The sequence below is a fragment of the Schistocerca cancellata genome, chromosome 3 (genome assembly GCF_023864275.1).
Source record: "Schistocerca cancellata isolate TAMUIC-IGC-003103 chromosome 3, iqSchCanc2.1, whole genome shotgun sequence".
Classification (NCBI taxonomy): Eukaryota; Metazoa; Arthropoda; class Insecta; order Orthoptera; family Acrididae; genus Schistocerca; species Schistocerca cancellata.
The window spans coordinates 597,227,737-597,254,522 of record NC_064628.1 but is presented as its reverse complement, the minus strand read 5'-3'; the positions used below and the strand labels follow the sequence as shown (position 1 = coordinate 597,254,522).

At 39.1% G+C, this 26,786-nt stretch overlaps 1 protein-coding gene across 2 annotated transcripts in view; it reads right to left on the bottom strand.

The window, feature by feature from the left end:
- The window catches only part of LOC126175486 (cyclic GMP-AMP synthase-like receptor), a 367,167-nt gene that overhangs the window by 286,542 nt on the left and 53,839 nt on the right, over window positions 1-26,786 (bottom strand). For both annotated transcript variants that reach the window (XM_049922303.1, XM_049922304.1), the window contains exons 2-3: window positions 12,062-12,192; window positions 2,496-2,663 (exon numbers count right to left, since the gene is read on the bottom strand). In XM_049922303.1, the coding sequence (XP_049778260.1) occupies window positions 2,496-2,663; window positions 12,062-12,172 (279 nt within the window). In that variant the 5' untranslated portion in view covers window positions 12,173-12,192. The remainder of the gene's footprint in view (window positions 1-2,495; window positions 2,664-12,061; window positions 12,193-26,786) is intronic.

Below are 26,786 nucleotides of genomic sequence, written 5' to 3'. Positions count from 1 at the left end.
TGTTTTTACACACTAACATAGGTGATCCATGAGGGAAAACAATGAATCACTATTTGTGTGCTGAACTGCCTATCTTTTGTAAATGTGATGACATGCTAAATGATACAGAGGGTCCAAAATCAATTACAACAGAACAGAATAGACCAACAACACTTATTCTGGTAGAAATGGATCACTCTTGGTGAGATGTAAGAATATCTACATACACACGACACTTTGGATAAGGTGACAGCATCGGTCACTGGTACGTTTGACGGTCTCTCCCATTTATAGTACAGCAGGTCAGATAGATAATTAGTTTTCAAATAATTTACCTATTCCTTACACAACCTTTTTACACTCACACCCATACATTCAAATCATATTGTTATTGTCAGTTGTACACAGGTATTTCAAGTGAAAAATGAATTCTGACCTCTGCTGAATAACAATGCAATAGTTTATTTAATATAACTGAAAAAATAACACTTCTTTCTCAATGGACCAGGTTTGCTGTTGATTTATAGCAATTTAGTCACTGTTAACAATTAGTACAGTTTCTGACAGATGCTCCACTTTATTAATGTATACCTTGATTGTGCATAAAATTTCTTCTTTGTGATGGGATCTGCAGAAAATTATGAATGAATTACTTTTTTCAACACGTTTTTGTGATTACACATACAGATATAATCTGTAGTGGTGGTAGTCAGGATGTATGGTGTGATTAGGTACACCCCTCCCCCCTCCCCTTACAGGTTTCAGTGAAGGTGCAAGTTGATGGAGATTCATGGAGCCAGTAGGATGTCCACTAACAAAACATAGAAGACACATTAACTATTTATTACTCCCTGAGATACAGCAGCTGTGTTGTTGCAGGCAGTTTCCAGGATCAAACACCATCCCTGGAGTGCAGAAAGGGGGCTAAACTCAACATGTGGTCTTGATGACTCAGCTAACACACAGCACTGAGCAGTCCCCAATAGGGCACAGTCATTCTGTCATCACTCCGGTAGGTGATGATGTACAACATCAGAGTGCATCCAGAGCAGTAGGCAACTGTGTTGATCTCTGCAGAAGTTGGCCGCATTGGGCAGTACCAATGTGCTGCTCTTTGCAGCAAACACTTGAGCATAAAGGGATGAACTGAGGACTCCATTGTAGGCAGCAGTGACCATGGCCTGCAGGGCAGAATGTGCCCACATAAAGCAAGCCAGCAGCAGTAGCGTTTTGCCACACAGGACAAATGGTGGCTCAGCGCTTACTCAGGCCCTGGTGGGCAACATGGGCCGCAATGTAAGCATCCTGCATTTGACAGAAGTCAACCAGCAGCTGGCCTACCAGCTGGAAGGCACAAGCTCAGTTTCTGGTGGCATCTGGACTTTGGCATCTTGTAGTTTTGCAGCTAGTTAAAGCAGCGACGGAATAACATGCTTCAGTTCAATGGCTGGCTTTTACTACCTCTTGTAGAAGGTTGCAGGTCAAAGCAGACACTACATAGCTGAAATGGTCAGTATTATAGTGGCTCATCCCAGCCCTTTATTGACAGGACATCATTCTGCATCAAATAAACCACAGTACAGCTGCAGCACAAGGCTTGGGCATGTGGTAATCACGTCAATACTGCTACAGTCTGGCGTCCATATTTTCATTGCATCAGCAGTGTTACAGCCCTGACTGTGGCATCAGGGCTGAAATAACTTGTTCTATTTTAGGGACTAGCAGTGATTCTTGCTATTTTGTGACAACCTTCATATAATTTCTTGTTAAAGAATACATAGCCATCTCCTAACTGCCTCGCTTCTCTAAGCTTCTTGTCTCAAGCCTGCAGTGACATTTTGTATTAACTAAATTATGGCTTTCAATGCCCCAAGAACAGTGGCCCAGTGGTGCAACAAATCAAAGGCATCAGAGAAACTTGTTTCATAAATTTATGAGATTATAAGTCTGTGGAATTTTTTTGGTCCAGATAATCACTAAAGAGTTCATTACAAAAACACTGTATTTCAACAATCAACTGTTATAATTAAAAGAAAGGAAATGGAAAGGAATAATAATTAAAATTTAGTTTTCCTGATATTGAACTCATTAGAGAAGCACTAGACAAGTTGGAGTAGGAAATGAAGTAATTTGTTGTTGCTACATTTTGAAAGCATTACTCCAAAACAGGAATCTGAATCATGTTCTTCACAAAAATGAACTTCATTCACCATGTTGTCCAATGACAGAAGTGTGCCACAATTTCACAAAAGTGACCAAGACAGCATTTTCATGTACATAGTGCACTCTGGTGAGCTCGTGGAGACTTTTACTTTCAGTATCAGAACAGCTCTAGACGACACAATTGCTAATCTGATTCCTGTATGAAGTGGACTTTTTCCACACAACGCTCTCCTAGTGATGATTAATATAATAGTTCTCTTTAGTTTGCACACATTGTTGATGTTGATCTCACATATACTAGCATGTCAATAGGTATGAACCTATATTATCTGTTGTTCATGTGTCCCACTTACCTGCAACTCACCAATCCATGATGGAAGCGACAATTCAAAATCAATATCAAATTCATCAGGCACGTCAATTTTCAAGTTTTCATAAAAACTTCCAACATACTGTTTCTGACCAAAAAGGTAAAAAAAAGTTGGATTTTTTTTCATTTCATATTCCAGCAAAACAAAAATCTGCAAAGAAGTGGCTTTATTAAACTCTCAGTTTAGCTTTGGGAAGCAATGGATTTTGCATCAAGATATTATAAGATATGACAGATACTTTTTTATTTGCTCACAAATAGCTGTTGCCATTTCACATCACACTATTACATTATATCCCTAGGATACAATAATTTACTACAAAACTGAATTTATCCTTCTACTATTTCCATAATCTTTGGCATTTTGTCACCAAGGCTCAGGTATTTAAATTTAATGATGTTTTCAGGAGATGGACAAAGGACACCTGGTAATTTTTCCATTCCTTTACTCCTCTACCAACAGTATCAGATGTTCAAAATGAATATTGTGGTTGTAAGGCTTTGTAGCATTTATTCCATTAGAGTTATAAGTAATACATAAATTGAAAGAATGACTCAATTTTAGTTTTGTCTGTATATCTGTTACAAGCTCAAAAGTCTACAGATTAGGGTTTATGTGGCAACTTTGCAAACAAAATGTTGCTACATGATAATGAATATTTCCTGGATTGTGTTGTCTTCAGTGATAAATAGGCATTTCACCTAAGTGGAATAGAAACAAACATAACATGCCCATCTGTGGGTCAGCAAACCCCAATGAGATGGTACAGTTGCAATGAGACTCCCCTATTCCAAATGTTTTTATGCTGTATTCTGGCATGAGGTTTATGGGCCTCTCTTTTTCGCTGAAGCAACTGTAACTGGGGTTTGATGCACTAGAACTATAGCTCTTCCCTCAACTGGAAGTTAGTTATTTAGTTAGTTAGTCAGTTAGAAGCTGAACCACAGAACGTTATCTGGCTGCAAGATGATGTGCTGCCTAACTGGCATAAATCAGAATTTGATTGGTCAAATGGCATAGTATCTGACCACTGGATCTGCCAAAAGGGGCCAGATGTTTTGCATGACTTCTATATTCACACAGTCTGGCACCATGTGATTTTTACCTTTGGGAGTTCATAAAGGATCATGTGTATATGCCTCTGCTACCAGCTGATCTACAATGACTTAAGAAACAGGACTGAAGCAGTTGTTGCAACAATTACTCCAGACACACCGATCAAGGTTCGAGCAGAACTCACTTATCAACCCAATGTGTGCCAAGTATTGCATGGTGCTCACTTGTAAGAAAAACTGTTTGAGGCACTCTTTCAGTTGAAGTACAATTTATAATTTTATGTCGACTGTATTAAATCTAAAAAGCCTTAACACCACAGTATTCATTTTGAAAGACACATTTTTAAATTCATTGTTGTTCCACTATTTCACATTTATTTTGCACTGGTGGGTCTTTCCCTCCCTTATACAAACCATCAGTGGCCAGTCTTATTCATGTACCTTCTCTTCTCATGCATTCTCAGCCACTTATGATTGGTAAATTCCAACCTGCCCTCCCCCCTATCTGCTCACTTCTTTGCTTCTTTGTGTGTAATCTCCCAATTTAAATTTCTTAATTATTTCTGAGGTACTAATTGTTTTTTGATGGGTCCCTCCAATATTCCAGACAGCCATCTGCTGCATTCATCATATCTGCCCTGACACATATTTTTACTGATCACTGCACATCCTTGCAGCATCCTCCAAATGGAGTCAGACAAGCAATATGTGGGCTTTCTCCTTTTACTCTTGCTTGTAAAACTTTCAGAACTATCATTAACATGTGCAGAGACTTACTTGACATGCAAAAAGACATGGGATGCCTCCCAGAATTGTGTCAGACCTCCTTTTGCCCAAATAATGCAGCAACACTGTGTGGTATGGACTCAAGTCATTGGAAGTCAGCTGCAAAAATACTGAGCCATGGCATCTCTATAGCTACTCATAACTCTTGAAGTGTTGCCAGAGCAGTATTTTGTGCACAAACAATTCCTTGATTATGTCCCATAAATGTTCAATGGGATTTAGGTGATCTGGCCAAATCATCCACTCAAATTGTCCAGAATGTACTTCAAACATTCAAAACTTGTTGCCCAGTGAAATTGTATAGTGTCATCTATAAAAATTCCATCATTGTTTGGGATCACACTGTCCACAAATGGCTGAAAATGGTCTGCAAGTAGTTGAATATAACCATTTCCAGTTAATGATCAGTTCATCTGGACCAGAGGACCCAATCCAGTCCGTGTAAACACAGACCACACCATTATGTAGCCACCAACAGCTTTCACAGTGCCTTGTTGACAACTCGGGTCCATGGCTTCATGGAGTCTGCACCACACTTGAACCATACCATCAGCTCTTATCAACTGACCAGGCCACCGTTTACCAATTGTCTCGGGTTCAGCCAATATGTTCACAAGTCCAGGAGAGCTGCTGAAGGAAATGTTGTGCTGTTGGCAAAGGTACTTCCGTATGTTGTCTGCTTCCATTGGCCACTAACGGCAAATTTTGCAGCACTGTCCTAATGAATATATTTGTCACATGTCCCACATTGATTTCTGCAGTTAGTTCATGCATTTTTACTTGTCTGTTAGCACTACAACTCTACATAAATGCTGCTGATCTCAGTCATTAAGTGGAGGCTGATGGCTACTGCATTCTCCATGATGAGAGGAAATACCTGAAATTTGCTATTCTTGCCACACTCTTGACACTCTGGATTTCAAAATATTTAATTTCCTATTGCATTCTGAAATGGAATGACTCATGCATGTAGCTCCAGCTACCATTCTGCATTACCTTCATATGCCCATAATATTAGAAACCTTTTCAGATGAATCACCTGAGTACAAACTGTAGCTCCACCAATGGATGGCCGTTTTACACCTCATGTACATGATACTGTCTGTCATCCTCTGTATTTTTGTATACTGCATTCACATGACATTTGTCATCTCTGTGTATATGTCTTGTTTACTCCCTTACTTTATGAAGTTCCAAATGTAGTTACCCAGCACTTATTGTTATGCCCTAGGCCATTTCTATACATATAGTTTCTGATAACTTCTAGATTTTTCTGAATAATCTCACAGTCATTTCAGTTTTTCACTTCCCTGTAAACAACTACTGGTAAGTCATCAGCAAATAGTCTTAACTCTGAGTTTATCCCTTCTTCAACACCACTGACATAAATTAGAATCACATGGCCCTAATTTACTGCCTTGTGGTACATCTCCCTCTATCATCACTAGCTTTCATGGGAACTCTCCCAGTTTTTCTGCGCTGCAGATGTTCTGTGGCCCAACATATTACTCTTTCATCAAGATCCAATCCTTGCAGGTTTTTTTTGCAGTATCATGTGATTGACCCTATCAAAAGTTTTGGAAAAATCAGTGACTATACAGTCAAGTTACCCTCTCCAGTCAATCACTTCTGATGTTACCTGCTGAAAAATGAACTAACTGTAACCAGCATGAAAAGCCAGCTCTGAATCCCTGCTGGCTCCTACACCACCACATAACTTCCTGCAAACAGTCTCAGGCATATTTATTTATAATTCCTTCAAATGCACTGCCCGACAACAAAATCACCCAGGAAGGAAGGTGGAAATGAAATGAAACTTTGTGGGCTGAAATGGTACGTGATGTTATTTCAGTGATCACAGAATCAAACTAATTTACAAAGAAGATGGCAATGTGAGGTCACTTACCAGTATGACATTGCACCCCAGTTACCCTCGATACATGCACTAACTCAGTTGGGAGGAGTGTCATAAAGTCTTTGTATACTCTCCTGAGTCAAGCTAGCCCAAAACTGTTGGGATAGCACAGAAATGCAATTCATCACAGTACACAATGTGATGCCATTCATAAGCAGTACTTGCTTGCCAGTTGTGACAACACTCCAATGACAGCCTTCTCACAGGACAGTGATACCCTCATCTGTCTGCTGCTAGTTTCTGACCAGTATTGCAGGATGACACAGAATGTTGCAGGGAATCCATTACTTCTTCCTGTATGGCAGACACACATGTGAAGAGGTTACAGTATGTTTGGTATGGAATATGGAAAGCCTACACTGTGGTGGCGAGACATGGTTGACCAGAATCTTGATGATGAGTATGCCTGCCATCAGATTCCCACATCATCCAACATTTGGCCAGTGTCACACCTGAATGCCCACAAATCTGGATATTGCATGAGTTGACCAGCTAGCCAAATGGAGACTGTCAGGTGCTGATAAAGCTGTCTCACATGCATATGTGGCACCTCCATGTCTTTCACAGTGACCACTCAGCATCTGACACTGTTCACCTGTTCACATTCCTTGTGTACCATAACAGGCCTGATAACAACACAAAACATGAACATCATTAATGTACTCTGGTGGCTATTCTACCTGTCACAGTGAATTGTAACTATAATCATTTACATACATGCCAATGATGTGTGCATATATGAAGCTACATTTACATCTAGCCTAGTCTTTTGGGTGATTCACTTTTTTGTCAGGCAGTGTATTCTGTTTAGAATAAAGGTAAGATTAATGGGTGTGTAGGTTTTACTGTTGTCCCTTGGCCCTTTTCCCTTGTAGATAGGTATTATTACTTCTTTCCATTCACCTGGGAAAAAAATATTATTTACAACAGATGTCACTTAGGAATCGTAGGTAAGGCACAATGCTGAAATCCATGATTTTTAGTGTTTCTCCATATATTCTATTCACCCCTCTTACCTTCTCTCATTCTGTTTCTTTCACAGCTACATATATTTCCCCGTTATCAAATGTAAACCCATTAATGACAACCCTCTCCTTTCCATTTGCTTCTACCATGTCCTTCTCTACCCAAACCCACTATACTACTGTATTCCTGAGTAAAAAAGTTCTGCTTTTACTGCATCCTTTGACTTTGACAGTAGTTGGACACTGATTGAATGTCTGAAACTGTCCTTTCTGTATCTTTATGGCTCCTTATATACCCAAACATGCTTCTCCACCTCTCCTGGTAACCCTGCCTCACCGCAATCAGTTGCTCCAGAAAACATTTTTTTGTTTCTCTCCTACCTTCATGTAGCTCCATTTTTAGGGCTTCCACACAAGTCTCTCTGCCCTTTCCCTTTCTGATCTTGTTTCTCTGCATTCTCACCTTCCTTTATATTAAATTACCTGCCGCTACAAATGTGGATGCACTCACCAACTGTGATATAGCTTTCAAAGTGATGGAGCACAGTAATCAGTCATCCTTCTCTTTCAGGTTTTATTAATGCAAAACTAGACTTCAGCTAGTGCCTAGCCGTTACCAATGCACTATTCACAGTTTCAGTATGTCAGGCTTGTTTGGGCTTCTGTCAAAGTTCATTCAAGACTCTTTTTTAGTTAGCTCATTGTTACCAGAATCTCAGGTGTGAGGCACACCAGTTTTATGTGGGACACCCTGTAAATGCTATTATATTTAACCTGTACCCTCTAGAAATGCTGAGCCATATCTGTAGGACTTCAGTATTACAATTGAAAGTCTGCTTGTATGCATATGCTTCATGCACTAAAATGAACACCCAAGCCCACTTGGCCTGCCTATCTCCTCCAAACACACGGTATCCTGCTGGAAAGACTTCCTGTCCTCAATATCCCCTACGAGTCACCTTTTTTTATCTCTCACAACTCTGTATTCAATTTCCTTGACTAAGATACTAAATTCTATTACTGTCCTAACAAGAGAGATCTCTGTACCCATCTAGGAGAATTCCTTTTTCTCAGATTCTAGCACCTTTAATTTTAACCCTGGTTTCACACAGACATTTAAATTTTCTCCTGTTTCTGCAACCACCACTTTAGTCTATTTTTATGATTTCAGAAACACTTATGAAGTTTAGTACAAGTTTTAGAGTCTAAGTTATAAGGCCATTCTGTGTGAGGAATTTTTCCTTAATGAACTTATTTTGTTCTAAGAACATTATATCCAAAGTACATAGATCTCAAACACAGTCATTTATCCTGTCTATAGCTGCCGTTCATTGTTCCTTGGTGTACAATGTCACTTACCACTATCATGGATCCTGAGAAAATCTTTTTGCTGTTCCTGTAATGTTTCTTGTTTCATTAATCAGCTCATCTTCACTGTAACTGCATAGTATGCGTGTCCCCAGATGTATGAAAAGACCTTAATGCATTTTGTTACACTGTGCTGGTCTAACCTCTGTTGAACTTTGTTTGGCATTTATAATGTTTTTCAGATGACTGTTCATCTGAGGTAGGCATTTATAGCTTGGAACTCTGCTGTTTATTTGCTAATATAATCCCTACAGCCTTCTTCAGAACACAGTCTCAATACCAAGATATGTTGGCAACAATTTGTGTGTCCTCATATTTAATCCAGTATGTCTCAGTTAAACAGTGCTTAGCCACAGCAGATCTATCTGCTTGTTGAAGACTGTTATGAACCAAACTAGCTGTCTTGTCTTTTGAAGCTTTGCTACAGGAACATGGAATTTAACAAACACTAGCCTTCCTTAGTCCCAGACAATCTTTTAGAGCCAGCCCTTAGTCTTGGTTGGATGATATAACAATATTTCAGTCTTAATATTTTATGTTCTCCCAGTTTTGGAGGATATGTTCCCAGTATAAACAAGGAAGGCAGCTGGTACACATCCAGCTTCCTGTGCTTCAGGCTGTAGTGCAAACTCCAAGGTGCGACAAATCTGCGTATCATAGAAACCATTCTGCATGAAAACAGGACTTCAAGTGTCCAATTTCTTCTGGCAAACCATCAGAGTCAGCAATGCTCTTCATGCGAGCACCCTAAGGAGCCCACTGCAATGATGCATTACACGCAACTCATTGCACACAGATACCATTTGGTACTTGTGGCTCTCAGGTAAATGCTGTTTCCTAGAACTTCATCATTCCTTTTATAAGCTAACACATCCAAGAAAGGAAGTGTTCCATTACTTTCAACTTGCAGTGTGAATTTAATGCTGAGAAGAAGAGAATTAAAGTCTTCTAGGAATCTGATTATCAGGTACCATAGGGCCAAGTCATGAAGATGTTGTCCATTTACCTCCAAAAACAGGTTAGTTTACAAATTGCCATCCTCATAGCTCTATCCTCAAAATATTCTATAAAAAAAATTTGGAGTTATGGGTAATATAGGACTTCTTGTATCCATTCCATTGATCTGTTTAAAAACCTGCCTATTATATAATTATATAAAACGTTTATGGAAGTCAGAACATGAAGACAGAACTTCATCATTTTCACATTTGTGTTTTTACTGACTGAGTTCAAGGAATCTTTAAGTTAAAGCCACATAAAAAGACACACAACAACAAAAGCTGACCAGATGATCTGATTGGCCCAAGAATAATGATTTCAGCTGGAATTCAAATGAATTAGAAAAACGGTAATCACATTTTCCGACAAATGGGTGATGAGCCCCCTCTAATAATTTACCAAGTTGTAGGTAGGCACACACAAGGTGTTGACAATGGGACACAATAGAACCCCTTCTTTGTGGAGATTTGGTCCATTACATAATCTTGTCAGAACAGCCACATCTGGCCAATTTTTTTTATCACATTTACAAAAGTGAGAGGGTCTTAGATTTTACCCTATCTGTGGGGTTTCTCTGTAAGTTTCAATAAGCTAGGTCATCAAGTAAAGAAACAATTTTTCTAATATACAAGTACACTGATGAGCTACGACATTATGCCCACTGCCCACTGTGAGAATGAATACCACCTGGCATTGTGAGCACATGACATGGTAAGCAGGATAACTGTCCATGTCACAAGGCCAGAATTACGCTACAGTGGTTGGAGGAACATGATAGTAAACTGATTTTCATGTGTTAGCCACAAAATTCACTCAATCTGAGCACCATCTGGTAAGCTACTGGGCACCAAACATCTGGTGCCACAAACATTCAGATATCTACCAAGGACTTGGAAAATCCATGCCACACAGAATCACTGCTGTATTGCCTTCCAACAAACTATTATGCAGGTGATAACAATGCTTTGACTAATCAGTGTAATTGATATCATAGGGGCACTGTGGTATTACCTTTATCCGTTGGCAAACTAAATCTTTATCTTTTCAAATAAAGTGAACAGCTAATCTTTTTCTAGGAGAAACATTACCCTGCAACAATGGTGCACAAAATTCAAAAATCAGAGAAATGCACAGTGGCTCAGCACTGTTTGATTGAGAGATATGGGATAAAATATGAGGACATACATGTGTGTCTCCTGGTATCGAGGCTGACATTAAGGAGGTGACAGAGATTTATTTTGTAGGTAATATTATTAACATAGACAATGGATTTCCCTTAAGTAGGATGTGAACCTCATTATAATATGTACCATTTCTCAATGTGTATAAAATTATAAGTAGCAGCTCTTAGTGGCAGTTGTCTGGATTGTGAAATATTCCTTATTCCAGCATTCACCAACTTCTGGTACATGTGCCATGGGCTATCTTAGAGTGACAGCTCAGATTTTTCCGAACTTCCATTTGGCACCCAAAGAATGTTAGCCATTTGAATGCTGAAATATTGTAAAGGTGATTTGAGGATTTGGCTGACAATCCAACAAACACACCTCAAATTACAATGCTGGGAAAGCTTACAACATTAGATCAGTACCAAACGTTCCAAGATTCACCTGAATTTGGTGTTTGCATTCTTTCCCTCAGTAAAAGTAAAGGGGATGGCTGGAAGAAAAGAGCACTTAGGAAGTTTGGAAGCCATCCAGACCTATAGATCAAAAAGACAATAAAGATAAAATGAGATGAAGACTAACAACGAAGGTGATGTCTACATAAAATGGATGATTTTAAAAATTTTGTCTCTGGTTCTGAGAAAATTATAAGTAAAAAACTGACAATATATTCAGTTTTCCTTTTATCAAACTTAGCAATCCATTACTTCATTTATACACTGTTAATATCAGTTTCCATTATCTCAGATTGTCAGTTTCTCTTATCCTGCAGCACAAATAAGGTATGGGGTATGTCCTACAATATATTATAACTATCAGGTTCATATAAAGAAATGGTAACAAGGTTTTCAACTTGTAAGAAGTTGTGTCACCTTCCATATAAATTTATTCTTATTGATGTATCATTACAGATCATGAATAACAGAACAGTTATGCACTACAGTTCAGTGCCATATAGGAGAATGGTTCTTCCTTCAAGCTCACATTCTTCTACTAAAAATGGATAAATTAATGCTTCAATATTTCTACCAGTCTCAAGTAAGATCTATTGAAAAAATTGTTATTTACTGTCTCTTAAGGTGTGATGAAGAGCATCCCATGGCTGAATTGAAATGATGAAATGAAACAGGGAAAAACTCATAACCTAAAATACCTATCTCTAAATAAACCTGGTCACTATGCATGGCTGTAAAGTATATATTATTATTGACTTCTATTTTACACACAATACAATTAGAGCAATAGAGTATAAATAATGCAAAAACTCTGTGTCAGCAAAACACTGGAATAATACCTCTTCCAGATGTTTGTTACATTTCTTTGTTTCTTCTTCATCAAGTGTCACGCTTCCTCGCAAAATTTTGTGGATTGACGCTTCCAATTTATGATACTTAGACGGAGCCATTCTAGAGATCAAATGACAGTCTAAAAAAAAAGAAAGAAATTATTATGACTAATTAATGACCAACTATTCATCATGATTTTACACACACAAAAACTTACTTATGTATACTGCTACCACAAGAACTATGACTTTCTATTTCCAGTAGTAATAGTTCATTTCAAAAACATTCCCATATTACAATCTTGAAAGTGATGAGGAAAAAACCTTAATATATGAATAATATAGGGTAACTTCTTCTATGCACAGAAAATACTCTATACTGATGACATGACACAAGTAAATGAAGAACAAAATTTGGAAGCACATGAAAGAATTGAATATATTTCAACTAATAACACATGTGTAGTTGTATGCAGAAGATTACTTAAAATTGTAAATCTGAACAAGATAATGTTTATGGTATTCAGCAGCAAAGACATTTGTGACCATACAAGTGCATTCCTTGCTCAACCAAGACTGAATGAAATCTTTCGTGTAAAATGTTAGTTAATAATAAATGGAGAAAACATGTTAAACAACTTGCACAATATGCCAGCAAACAAGTGCTGCACACAATGTACCATCACTTGTTTGAAATGAGTTTAAAATTACAGCATGAGGGAACCCCATCCCCCATCAGAGCACTGAAACATGATAAACAGAGCAGCAGAGATGATGATCCACTCCATGAGTTATGAAACACAAACAATCATTATCTTAAAATCAGGTAAACCCAAAAGCAAGCTTCAAATTTTACATATTATTGCCTTTATGAGAATGATGTGCAAATTACTCATAAGGCTGCTGTGTAATAGGATATGCATCGAGATACTTGGAAAGATTCTTCTTGAAAAGGCTAGATTTCGACCAAACCATAGTTGTGTCATTAAAGTGCTTTTGTTGACAATTTACATAGAAGCTAGCTTCCAGAAAAAAACTGAAGATCTCTGCTGTATTTATTGATCTGTCTGAAGCTAATGATACCATGTGGAGGCAGGTAGTTGTCTGTCAGTTACTCAGTATAATACTGTGCAGAAGAATAGCACAAATTCTTAACATGTAAAATAAGGGAAAGGCAGCTGTTCACCTATATCAGATCGAAGCATGAAGCACACAAACATATAACAGAAAACAGTATCCACAGTAGCTATTGAGCATTAGATCTTTTTCTATCAGAAGTACACATACTCACACATACGACTACCAAACACGACACCCAAATGAACACTCCTTCAGTTATTGAAAGCAGTTGTCTTAGCTGATGATTGTGGGGAGGGGGTAGGGAAGGATGCAACAAGGGGGTAATGGGCAAGAGGAAGGTCTTTGCTCAGACGTCTCGACAGCTGCACAAGAAGACGAAAAGATCACAGAGGGTGGAACAAAGAGAGATGTAGAAAGAGCAAGAGGGGAGAAAGAAAGAGGAGAAGGGAGGGGCAAAAGAGAAAGATGTGAGAGGGAGGGAGGAAGAAGAAAATGAGAGAGAATGTCAGCATGGGGAGGGGGGGGGGGAAGGGAGGAAGAGTGGTGGGAGAAGGAAGTGCTCAATCTGGATGGATGGGCAGTGATATGGATACAAGAGAAATAGTAAAAGATAAAGTGAGGCAGTGTGGTGGTCTAGGCTAGGGGGACTATGAGAGCAAAGGATATGTTGGAGGGAAAATTCCCATCTGCACAGTTTAGAAAAACTTGTGCTGGAAGGGAATATCCGAATGGTCTGCAGAGTGAAGCAGCTGTTGAAGTCATTTGTCTTGTGGTGTGCAGCATGTACAGCCACTGCATGGTCAATTAGTGATTTGCCACAGTAAGGCAGTGGACATTCATGTCAGTAGACAATTGTCACTTGCCATGCCTACATAGAATGCTGTACAATAATTACAATATAGCTAATATACACTGAAGCACCAAAGAAACTGATATAGGCATGTGTATTCAAATACAGAGAAATGTTAACAGGTAGATTAGATTAGATTAGATTAACTTTCATTCCAATTGATCTGTAGTGAGGAGGTCCTCCAGGATGTAGAACATGTCAAAAAAACAACAATACATGACAAATATTTACAACTAAAACAAATAATCTAATGTACCATTCCACAGGTCCCAAGTGGAATGGTCATTTTTTAATGAAAACTATATGAAACAGTCATTTTACAAATACTAAAGCACTGAATTTAAAATAAAAAAGTTTATTTATTTATTTATAATGTAATAAACATGTAATACAACTACTATAATACTTATTTACAATGAACACATTACTGCACTGAAATGGTGGTTGTTTATATAATAGAAAGAAACATTCCATGTGGGAGAAATATATATATAAAAAACAGAGATGCTGTGACTTACCAAACGGGAAAAGCGCTGGTAGATAGACACAATAAAAAAACACACAAACACACGCACAAATTTCAAGCTTTCGCAGCCCAAGGTTGCTTCATCAGGAAAGAGGGAAGGAAAGGGAAAGACAAAAGGATGTGGATTTTAAGGGAGAGGGTAAGGAGTCATTCCAATCCCGGGAGTGGAAAAACTTACCTTATGGGGAAAAAAGGACAGGTATACACTTGCACACACACACATATCCATCCGCACATATACAGACACAGGCAGACACATATACAAATCAGTTAGTTTTTACTGATAAATTCATCAATGGAGTAGAAGGAGTTGGCCACCAATAAATCCTTTAGGCTTCTCTTAAACTGAATTTCATTGGCTGTTAAGCTTTTTATGGCTTCTGGCAAATTATTGGAAATGTGTGCTCCTGAATAATGCACACCTTTTTGTAAAAGACTAAGTGACTTTAAATCCTTGTGAAGATTATTCTTATTTCTAGTATTGATTCCATGAATTGAGCTGTTGGTTTGAAAAAGTGATGTATTTTTAATGACAAATTTCATTAAGGAATAAATATATTGGGAAGCAGTAAATAGTATCCCAGAATACAGCACTACAGTCGGCAATGCCTATATAAGACAATAAGTGTCTGGTGCAGTTGTTAGATCAGTTACTGCTGCTATAATGGCAGGTTATCAGGATTTAAGTGAGTTTCAACGTGGTGTACTATATATCTGGTAAAACATCAAATCTCTGATGTCGCTGTGGCTGGAAAAAGATCCTGCAAGAACGGGACCAATGACAACTGAAGAGAATCTTTCAACATGATTGATGCAGATTTCAATCCTGGGCCATTAACAAGTGTCAGCATGTGAACCACTCAATAAAACATCATTAATACAGGCTTTTGGAGCCAAAGGCCACTCATGTACCCTTGATGGCTTCATGACACAAGCTTGAAGTCGTTTCTGAAAGTATTTGTATGGAGTGTAGCCATGTATGGAAGTGAAACATGGATGATAAATAGTTTAGACAAGAAGAGAATAGAAGCTTTTGAAATGTGGTGCTACAGAAGAATGCTGAAGATTAGATGGGTAGATCAAGTAACTAATGAGGAGGTATTGAATTGAATTGGGGAGAAGAGGAGCTTGTGGCACATTGACTAGAAGAAGGGATCGGTTGGTAGGACATGTTCTGAGACATCGAGGGATCACCAATTTAGTATTGGAGGGCAGCGTGGAGGGTAAAAATCATAGAGGAAGACCAAGAGATGAATACACTAAGCAGATTGAGAAGGATGTAGGCTGCAGTAGGTACTGGGAGATGAAGAAGCTTGCACAGGATAGAATAGCATGGAGAGCTGCATCAAACCAGTCTCAGGACTGAAGACCACAACAACAACAACATAGGCCCATCAACACAAACATTGGACTGTTGATGATTGGAAACACATTGCCTGGTCAGATGAGTCTCGTTTCAAATTGTATTGAGTGGATAGACGTGTACGGGTATGGAGACAACCTTATGAATCCATGGACCCTGCATGTCAGCAGGTGGCTGTTCAAGCTGGTGGAGGCTCTGTAATGGTGTGGGGCATGTGCAGTTGTAGTGATATGGGACCCCTGATATGTCTATATACGACTCTGACAGGTGACTTCTACATAAGCATTCTGTCTGATCATCTTAGGCAATTCCAGCAGGACAATGCGACTCCCCACACATACAGAATTGCTAGAGAGCAGCTCCAGGAACACTCTTCTGAGTTTAAACACTTACACTGGCCACCAAACTCCCATGACATTAACATTATTGAGTATATCAGGGAAGTCTTGCAACATGCTGTTCAGAAGAGACCTCCATCCCCTTGTACTCCTGTGGATTTATAGACAGCCGTGCAAGATTTATGGAGTAAATTCCCTACAGCACTACTTCAGAAGTTAGTTGAAACCATGCCACATCATGTTGAGGTTCTTTTGCGTGCTCGCAGGGGCCCTTCATGATATTACGCAAGTGTACCAGTTTCTTTGCTCTTCAGTGAGTAATGTAAGTGTTTTTACATGTGACTGTGCCTTTTACTGGATAGGAACTGCACTAGGAGATGATGACTGGGTGCATGGGGTGGATGTTGCACATTTTTGACTACTGGGGAATGATCCATGGGCTGCAGGATTGGGAGCAAAACTGGAGAAGGAATGGGCAAGGATATTCTGTAGATTGGGTGGGTGTAAAACACTACTTTGTATGGTGTGCGTAGGATATCCCTCATTTCAGGGCACAACAAGAGATAGCTGAAGCCTTGGTGGAGGATGTGGTTGAGCTTTTCAAGGGCAGGATGATACTAATGGATCAGAGAAGTGCCACTCAGTTGCTAGTTAACAGTTTTACTGGTTTCAGAGGAGCAGATGACATGGGAGATTTATTTATGGTTCAAATGGCTCTGAGCACAATGGGACTTAACTTCTGTGGTCATCAGTCCCCTAGAACTTAGAACTACTTAAACCTAACTAACCTAAGGACATCACACACATCCATGCTCGAGGCAGGATTCGAACCTGCGACCACAGCGGTCGCGCGGTTCCAGACTGTAGCACCTTTAACCGCTTGGCCACCCCGGCCGGCATTTATTTATGGATGATATTGTCTGTCAGTAAAGGCTTTGGTAAGGTTATCAGCATATTTTGACAACTATTACTTTCCACTGTAGATGCGGTGTCCACAAATGGCGAATCTTTATGAAAGACACATTCTGACATGAAAGGAGTGATAGCTATCCAAGTGGAGGTACTGTTGGTGGTTGGTGTGTTTGATATGGAAAGACATAATTATACAGCCATCTGAAAGGTAGAAATTGACATTTAGAAATGCGTCAATGAGTTGTGAGGGGTCAGGTGAAGTGGATTTGGAAACAGGTATTGCTGTTATGGAAATCCCAGTTGTCCTTGCCGTAAGTCCAAATCATGAAAATGTCATGAGTTGATCTGAACCATACAGGATACCTCCAGATGTCCAATAAATAAGTTAACATGGGATAGTGCCTTGATAGTATCCATAGCAGGACCACATATTCATTGGTAGACTTGACCTTCAAAAATGAAATAACTATGGGTAGAGATGTGAGTGGTTAGAAGAATTAGGAAAGACGTGGTTTGTTTGGTATCAGAAGCACAATGGGAAAGGCAGTGTTCCTTGGCCACAAGATCATGGCATAAGGGATGCTGGTATACAATGATGTCACATCCACAATGATCAACAAGGAGTCTGGTGCTAACAGGAGGTGAACTGTGGAGAGGGGTGAAGGAAATGAGCAGTGTCTTGAAGGTAGGATGGGTGTACAGGCAATAGTTTGGAGGTGTTGGTCACAAAGGCAGAGGTTTTTTCTGTGGGAGCATTATGCCCAGCCACAATGGGACAACCAGCAGGAAGACCTATTGGTCTGGGCTTGTGGAATTTGGGGAATAGGCAGAAGGTTGTAGTGCGAGGTGTTGCTGGTCTGATGAGAGAGTTAAACTCAGGTGTCAGGTTTGGTATGGACCTAAGGCCTTGCAGAGCTACTTATTTTCATGTTGGACTTCTGGAACAGGTCCATATTTCTAAGGTTTGTATGCAGAAGTGTCGGAAAGTCACTATAATTCATGTCCTCTGTGGTGGAGTCTTTGTCTGCAGGAAGGATCACAAGATCTGAACTGTTTTTCAGGTTATAGTGTAGTATGTTCCATAGGAGTGTGAAGGGATAAAGTTACAAGGGATTCTTAGAACTAGCAAAAGAACATCTTGAGAAAACCAGGGCACCACCAAGTTGGTCACTGCCAGTAAAACAGTGCATGTTTAGTGATTTCACAACATTACAGTATCACAGATGACACTTGCTGCCAATGTGTGATGCTGCCTGTAGACCTATTGCAACTCAGTTATGACCAATTGGAGGTACATGACATGCTCCACAATGGTAAATAATAGAAATTAGCACAAAGTAGCAATATTTAAGGAAGCTCAATCCAACACATCATCGTTAAACAGCTGGACACTGATGTGGCATCGAGCTTGTGCTACTCCACACCACGCCGATGATGCAGATGCTTCTGTCACAGCTGGGCACAAACTGCTGCCCACCCAAAAGACTTTGACCATCAGGAGGTAGCTCCAAACTCTGCTGCTGTCCTGAGAGTACAACAAAAGGGTCCAGTCATCTCCATCCCCACCAGGGCACCAACATAGACCACTACACTCCAAGCCTGGATGCGTAACACAGCCTGATGGTCACCGCTGCCTGCCACACTCATATGGCTAGGAAACAAGGGGACCTGCCAATGCAGCACAAGCAGCCCCTGCAGTGGAATGCGCAGTCAGCAGCTGGACACCATGGCCTCTGGGGAGATGCCAACATAATATCCAGGCCACCCACTAGTGATTATAATCAAGCCTCAATAAAGAAGTCATTACAATCACACTCTACACCTTCTCCAGCTATATCTGTGTTGTTAGTGGCGTGGCAATGACTGCTGAGTGTGAACATAAAGAGGAAGATGGACAGCCACAAGACAGCTCCCAGAGCTTTAGACCTTCTGCAGCAGGGCTGCCATATGCAACAATAAGAGTAAGTGCCAAATTCAAAATTTTGTTTGAGCCTCTATAGTTGTCTTCCTGTTCTTTTTTCATCCTTTCATTGTTGGGTATACTGATACTTGTGCTCAGCCTTAATGGGACAACCAGTAGGGCTTGTGGTGTTTGGGGAGTTTGCAGAAGGTAGGAATTTCAGGTATTGCTGCTCTGAGGAGCAAGATTGATGCAGGCATCAGCTTTTCATGGAAATTCTGAGAGTATTGGATATGATGGCAAGACAGTTCAGAGAACTTAAGTGCTGGGCGGGATTATCCAAATGACCTGTATAGTGAAGTAGCTGTTTAAGTACTTACATTGTAGTGTTCAGTTTCCACTGCTTTCCACTGCAGATGTGTCATCCACAAATGGGGACACTGTAAGACACAAACTTTTTGACATGGAATGGGTGACGGCTCTCAGAGTGGAGGTACTGTTGGTGGTTGGCATATTTGATATGGACAGATGTATTTAGGGGGTTATGTGAGAGGTAGTAATCAATATGTAGCAAGGTGGCTTGATGAATTGAGAATGACAGACCAAGAGGATTTGAGACTAAGTTTTGCTCTTACGGAGGAAAGAGCAAAGGTTTTCCTTACCATCAGTGCAAATAGGCTAATGAAAATGTCACAATCAATCTGAACCAGAGAGGAGGATTTAGGTGTTGACTGGCTGTGTTGGATTTCCCCAGATGGCCCATAAATAAGTTGGCATAAGATGGTGCCGTATGAGTACAGACGGGAGTATCACAGATTTGTTTGTGGATTTGGCATGCATGTGTGTGTGTGTGTGTGTGTGTGTGTTTGTGTGTTTGTGTGTGTGTGTGTGTGTGTGTGTGTGTGTGTGTGTGTGTGTGTGTGTGTGTGTGTGTATTTGCAGTTTATGGGTGCTCAATGGCAAGGTTATCAGCAAAAGTGACATAATTGTGGGTCAGTATGTGATTGGCTCAGCGGATTTGGAAAGGGACAACATGTTTGGTATCAGGATCATGCTGGGAATGACTATGTGCATAGATGATGTTGGTGTACAAGGATGTCACATCCACAATGACCAACAAGAAATCTGATGGTAATGGGACAGGAACTGTAGAGAGGAAGTGAGGAAGGTGAGCAGTATCTTGAATGTAGGACGAGTGATTACAGGCAAAAGTTTGGAGATGTGTGGAAAATTGAAGGACGAAAAGTAGTGCCTGTCTGTATTGATAACTTCAGCCACGAGGAGAGATAACTGTCACATGATAACCCAATAGCAAATTTGGAAATACTAGATGAAGACAAATTGGACAGGGATTTCACATTAAATTACACAACACCAGCACCGACAGTCAGCTTGACTGCACTGAAAAATAAAGTAGCACATCCAGAGGGGCAAGACAAGGAGGCATGGAAAGACTTTTAGAAGAATACATTGCATTGTTTGATCCTCCTGGCCCATTACCTGCCACGCCACTAGCTCAACATCATATTCCCATTGGAAATAAAGCACTTTTTTTTAAATTCATATTCCTCAAACTTTATAGCCAATCATGACAGAAATTTTAAGTCAACAGGTTGAAGATGGGATCAAAAAAAAGTAATAACCCCTGGTCAGAACCGGTCATTATTGTATCAAAAAAGTTGCCTGTTGGCGGCAAAATACATCCGTTCTGTTGCAACTACTTCCACTTAAATTAAAAAAAAAAAAAGGTCAGGTACCAGATATAACTGAAACATTTGACAACCTCAGCCAGTGTCAATATTTTACAACTAAGGACCTATGAAGTGGATACCATTGATTAGTGGTAGCACCTGAAGATCATCAAAAGACAGCATTCTCAACCCATTCTGATCATTATCAATATCATCATATGCCTTTTGGTCTGAAAAACACACTCGCTACTTTCCAGCGTTTATTAGATAGTGTACTTCAAGGATTAAAACTGAAGCAACACGTAGTGCATTTAGATGACCATAATCATATATTACAAAGACATTAAGTAGTATATACTGCATTTAAGTGAAGTTTGTGACTATCTACATGCAGCAGGATTAACCATTAGGTTGTAAATGTGCCATTTCATTTTACAGGACGTGCTGTATTTGGGGCATATTATCACCCAAAATTGGATTTACTCCAATCTGTGACTTGATGCCATACAAAATTTTACAGCACCCACTACAATAAAGAAATTGGAATCATATTTAGGCTTCATTAATTTTTATTGCAAATATGTCCCAAAATTTGCAGAAATTTTGAGACACCTCGTACAGCTGTTAAGGAAAGGGATACCATTTAATAGATTACCACACCATGAAACAGCATTTAAAAAAATAAAAGACTTGTTTAATTTAGCTCAGTTCTTGCCTATCCAGATTTTCAGCAACATTTCATACTGTCCCGTGACTCCAGTAATTTCACCTTAGGTTATGTCTTGAGTAAGGAAATAGATGGACAGCAACACCCCATAGCATATAGACAGCTTAATTAAGCAGAAAGGAATTATTCAACATATGCCAATGAAATGTCAGCACTAATGTTCAGAATAATTTCTGATGTCAACTGGAAGTTGTAGCTAACAGACTGGTCCTTTATTTACAACACTGATAATGATAATGACAAATTTAACTATTTCATAAATGATTTTTCTGCCCTTTTCGAAGAATCTTTTCCAAAGAAACGGGTCAAAAATATTAAACCAAATTCTGTAAGTAAGTCTTGGATCACAGAAGGTATTAAACAGTCATGCAGAACTAAAAGAGAAATTTATGCTAAAATCAGAACAACTAATGATACACAAAAATGGAATCATTATAGATTGTACTGCAAAATTTTAAAGAAAGTAATGGAAATGAAATGAAGTCCCATGCTTCTTTACAGAGCATATTCCTGACCCCACCGGGAATCGAACCCAGGACCCCGTGCTCGGAAAGCGAGAACGCTACCGCGAGACCACGAACAGTGGACAAAGAAAGTAATAGAGAAGTCAAAAGCCCTTTTCTATAAGGAGAAAATAGATAAATCTAATAATAATAATAGGGGAACGATGACCCGCACTGCTTTACTAAGCAAGGTCCTAGTGGAGGTGGTTTGCCATTGCCTTCCTCCGACCGTGATGGGGATGAATGATGATGATGAAGATGACACAACAACACCCAGTCATCTCGAGGCAGGAAAAATTCCTGACCCCACCGGGAATCGAACCCAGGACCCCGTGCTCGGAAAGCGAGAACGCTACCGCGAGACCACGAACAGTGGACAAAGAAAGTAATAGAGAAGTCAAAAGCCCTTTTCTATAAGGAGAAAATAGATAAATCTAATAATAAAATGAAAACAATTTGGAACATTATAAAAAGTGAGACAAAGACAAAAACAAGCGACACAAATGACATAACAATCAGGCATGGGGGTAATTTAATAGAAAATCAAAAAAGTGTGGCTGAAATTTTTAACAAACATTTCCTATCAGTAACCCAACAAATTGGCTGTAGGCCCTCTGTTGAGGAAGCTATGACTTTATGTCAGGATGCATACTCCAACATAATACCAGAAATGTACATTAATCCTATCACTGTAGAGGAAATTCAAACAGTCATCTGATCTTTAAAGTGTAAGGACTCTGCAGGAGTAGATAATGTATCCAATAATTTATTGAAATTTTCATGTATATGGATTAGTGATATTCTGTGCCATATTTTTCATGCTTCATTTCAACAAGGCATTTTTCCTGAAAGACTCAAGTATGCCATTGCGAAGCCCCTACACAAGAAGGGTGATAGAGCTGAGCTCACTAACTACCGCCCTTTTTCACTGTTAACAGCCTTCTCTAAAATTCTAGAAAAATTAATGCACAATAAAATTACTGAACACATCATTATCAACAAGAGCCAGTTTGGCTTTCAAAGGGGCTGTTCAACTGAGGATGCAGTGTATGCACCTACAAATGAAGTACTTGAATGTCTAAATCAAAAAATGATAGGAAATGGTGTTTTCTGTGACTTATCAAAGGCATTTGATTGTGTAGATCACCACATTCTCATGCAGAAAGCCAAACTACTTGGAATAAGGGGTGTCGCAGGTAACTGGCTGCAATCTTATCTTCAGTAAAGAAAACAGAAAGTAATTTTAAACAGCTCAGGTGAGTCAAGGGATACCTCTGCTCAGTCTGAATGGACTTCTATTAGTTGTGGTGTGCCTCAAGGCTCAATTCTGGGGCCACTGTTGTTTTTGATGTTTATAAATGATTTACCATTGTGTGCAAGCCTGCCTTGCAAATTTACTCCTTTTCCTGGTGATACCTCCAACTTCATGAGTGGAAAATCAGATGTTAATTTCGAGGAGTCAGTTAACAACATACTCTCTGAAGTGATTAACTGGTTCAGTGTTAATGATCTCTCTCTAAACTTAAGTAAGACAAATTTTATCCAGTTCCACACAAAAACAAAAAAAGTGAGAGAAATAAATGTAACATGTGGAAATCAACCAATAGAAAGATTGGATGTGTCTAAATTTCTTGGAGTACATATTGATAGCAAAATGAACTGGTCGTTCCATATACAACAGACCCTAAAAAAATTGAGCTCAGCTATGTATGCTATCAGAATGATGTCTTCCATTGGAGATTTAACCACTATGAAGTCCGCATACTATGGGTATTTTCACTCCATTATGTATTAGGGAATTATCTTTTGAGGAAATTCTGCTTTGGCAAAGAAAATTTTTGTGGCCCAGAAAAGGGCTATTAGAATTATATGCAGAGTACCCCCTAGGACATCATGCCGTAACCTTTTCAAAAAGCTGCAAATAATGACCACTGTATCCCAGTACATATATTCGCTGATGTGTTTTGTAATTAAGAACCCTGCACAATATCCATCAAATAAGAACTACCACAAATATAATACAAGAGGGAAAGAAAATCCTCATTGTGAACTTAAGAACCTGACAGTTGTTCAGAGAGGTGTCAAATGGTCAGGAACAAAAAATTTTAACCATCTCCCTGACCAGATAAAATGTTTAAGAGAAAATGAATCTCTTTTTAAAGCAAAACTACAGGAATATTTGTTAAATATGTCTGTTTATACATTATAAGAGTTTTGTGATGCAAAAAGGGAAATAGCATTTAGATAGAATTATCCATCTTGTTAACAAAGAAATGTGCTTGCAATTTTTCTCCAAATTAAAACATGAAAATTTGTATTAACACTCAAAGAAATCTGCTGTTATATGTACAATATCTGTTTTTTCTCTAAACTTTGTATTAACTATATTCAGTTATGTAGAACATTTTTTATATATTTAATGAGGACTGTTTTGTATCTTTTTGTCTGTTTGTTGTTTTGTATGTTCGACTCACTCCACATCGCATGTGACATGCTCACAATACGAGATCTATGGAACATGAAATACATAAATAAATAAAATAAATAAATGCTTTAAAATAATAAATGATCATGCAGCACTCAAATGGTTATAAGGACTTAAAGATCCAAGTAGTAGCTTAACCTGATAGGTATTATGTCTCCGTGAGCTTGATTTCAAAGTAATACATTGTCCAGGAAGGTCGCACACAAATGCACAGTCCGAGCCACAAAGTACAGGCTTTGGAATGTACTGGCACAGACAAGAATAAATGGACTGAAGCTCAAAGCAATAACCCAAGATTGTCAGCAGTTTCTCAGTTAGCCACAGTTCAGCACAGATGAAGGCATATTTTACCGAACTATGAGTAGTGTCAGAATGATTATGAAACAAATTGCTGAGACAGGCCCATGATTCAATTTTAGCAGGACATGCTGGTTGCAGAACAACTGAATGCAGAGCTGAGCAAAATTACTGGTGGGTAACATGCAGACAGGATATGAAATATTATGTAAAGAATTGTACACCACGTGCACAAAAGGCAGAGTTCAGTTAACAAAAAATTATATTACAAAGGCTCCCTGAGGAAGATAAACCATTTCAGAGGCTTGAGTTGGATGTGCTTGGACCTTTTGTGGAAACATGAGCAAAAAACTGGTATGTTTGATGACAATCGATCATTTTTCGTGTTTTGTTTCTTTGGTAGCCAGCAGGCCAAAACAGTAGGACAAGTAATGGCAAACGGTACATACTAAAATTTGGTACACCTGAAACAATAATAACTGACCAAGGGACAAACTTTATGTCCCATTTAATGAAAGTTACACCAGTTATTGCACATTAAAAAACTTCAGATTAGTGCATTACATCCACAGGCAAAGAGTCAAACAGAAAGGGTTCTTCAGACAATAGTGAAGATGCTAAGCTAACAGGTTTACTTACAGCATGACAACTGGGGCATCTTACTTATATACTTTGCAGCAGTGTACAATTAAAAGAACTATGAGAGCACAGGGTTATCCTATGTGGTTGTTTTTGGTCAGAAGGTGCCATCTCCTTCTGATTACTGCAAGTCTACCCCAGAACATGATATTTCAGCAGCAAAAATTTTCTCTAAACATTTTTATTGATAGGTGAAAAAGATGAAAACCAAATGACAAGACAGGACACATAATTAGAAAGTACAGTTACCAAAGTATCACACAGGCCAATTGGTTATGATGACCAACTCATACAGGGTGACAATTATTGAACTACATGAAGAAAATCATAAATTAGTTACAAACTACAATGTGCACACACTTTAGTCAACATTTAAATGTCACTTCAGATATTCAGATTTAGGTTATGATATGTTCGATACACCTGCCATCATTGGTGATGATGTGGCACAGACAAATAGTAAAATCACGCATATTGCATATTGCACTGATTATTCTGTGACTGGACATTTCACACACCATACAGTCACCCGTTAAGGGTGAGGAGACTTCTTGATGGTGAAATGTAGATTCTCAGTCCCCCAGATGTGACAATTTTGCTTATTGATGAACCTATCCAAACAATAGTGGGCTTCATCATTAAACCAAACCATGCAGATGCGCATCCTATTTCTCATCTGTTCAGAAGTTACAATGATTTTATTTCATATAGTTCAATAGTTGTCTTCCCGTATGTATCAAAAGGAAAAACTAGGAAGTTCGTCACATGTGACACAGGATGATAATGATGATGATGATGATGATGTTTGGTATGTGGGGCAGTCAAGTGTGCAGTTATCAGTGCCGATACAAATTCCTAACCTTTGCTCAGTCCAATCCCCCACTTTCATGAATGAGGATGAAATGTGACACAGGAGCCCTTTCACATTACAGAGATGACATCACCTGTTAATGTTAAGCTACAACTCTCCACTCACCCTACAATTGTCCACATCCATCAGATTTGTCATTTTAAGAGAACCACAGAGATGCTGCTCCCACTTTTGGCAGCATATTGCAGGGAGGAGAGGGAAGAATCCAGGTAAAAGGGAAAAATTAGGCAAGAAAAGCAAGATAGTTCTGTAGTTATTGTGACACATCATTATGCATTTAGGCAATGAACAGGAATAATAAGGTAATCAGAGAATAGTAGTATAAATGTAAAAGCAATGCATTTATGAAGTTAATACAAGGCAGGGACATAGTAAAATTTGTGAAATCACAGCGAATACGATGGCTAGGACACTTGGAGAGAATGGCAGAGGATAGAATTCCAAAGGAAATGATGAAAGGTATGATCCATTCAGTTAGGCGAAAAGGGAGACCTAGAAGAAGATGGATTGATGAGGTAATAATGGATATCAGCAATATGGGAGTCCGGGGGT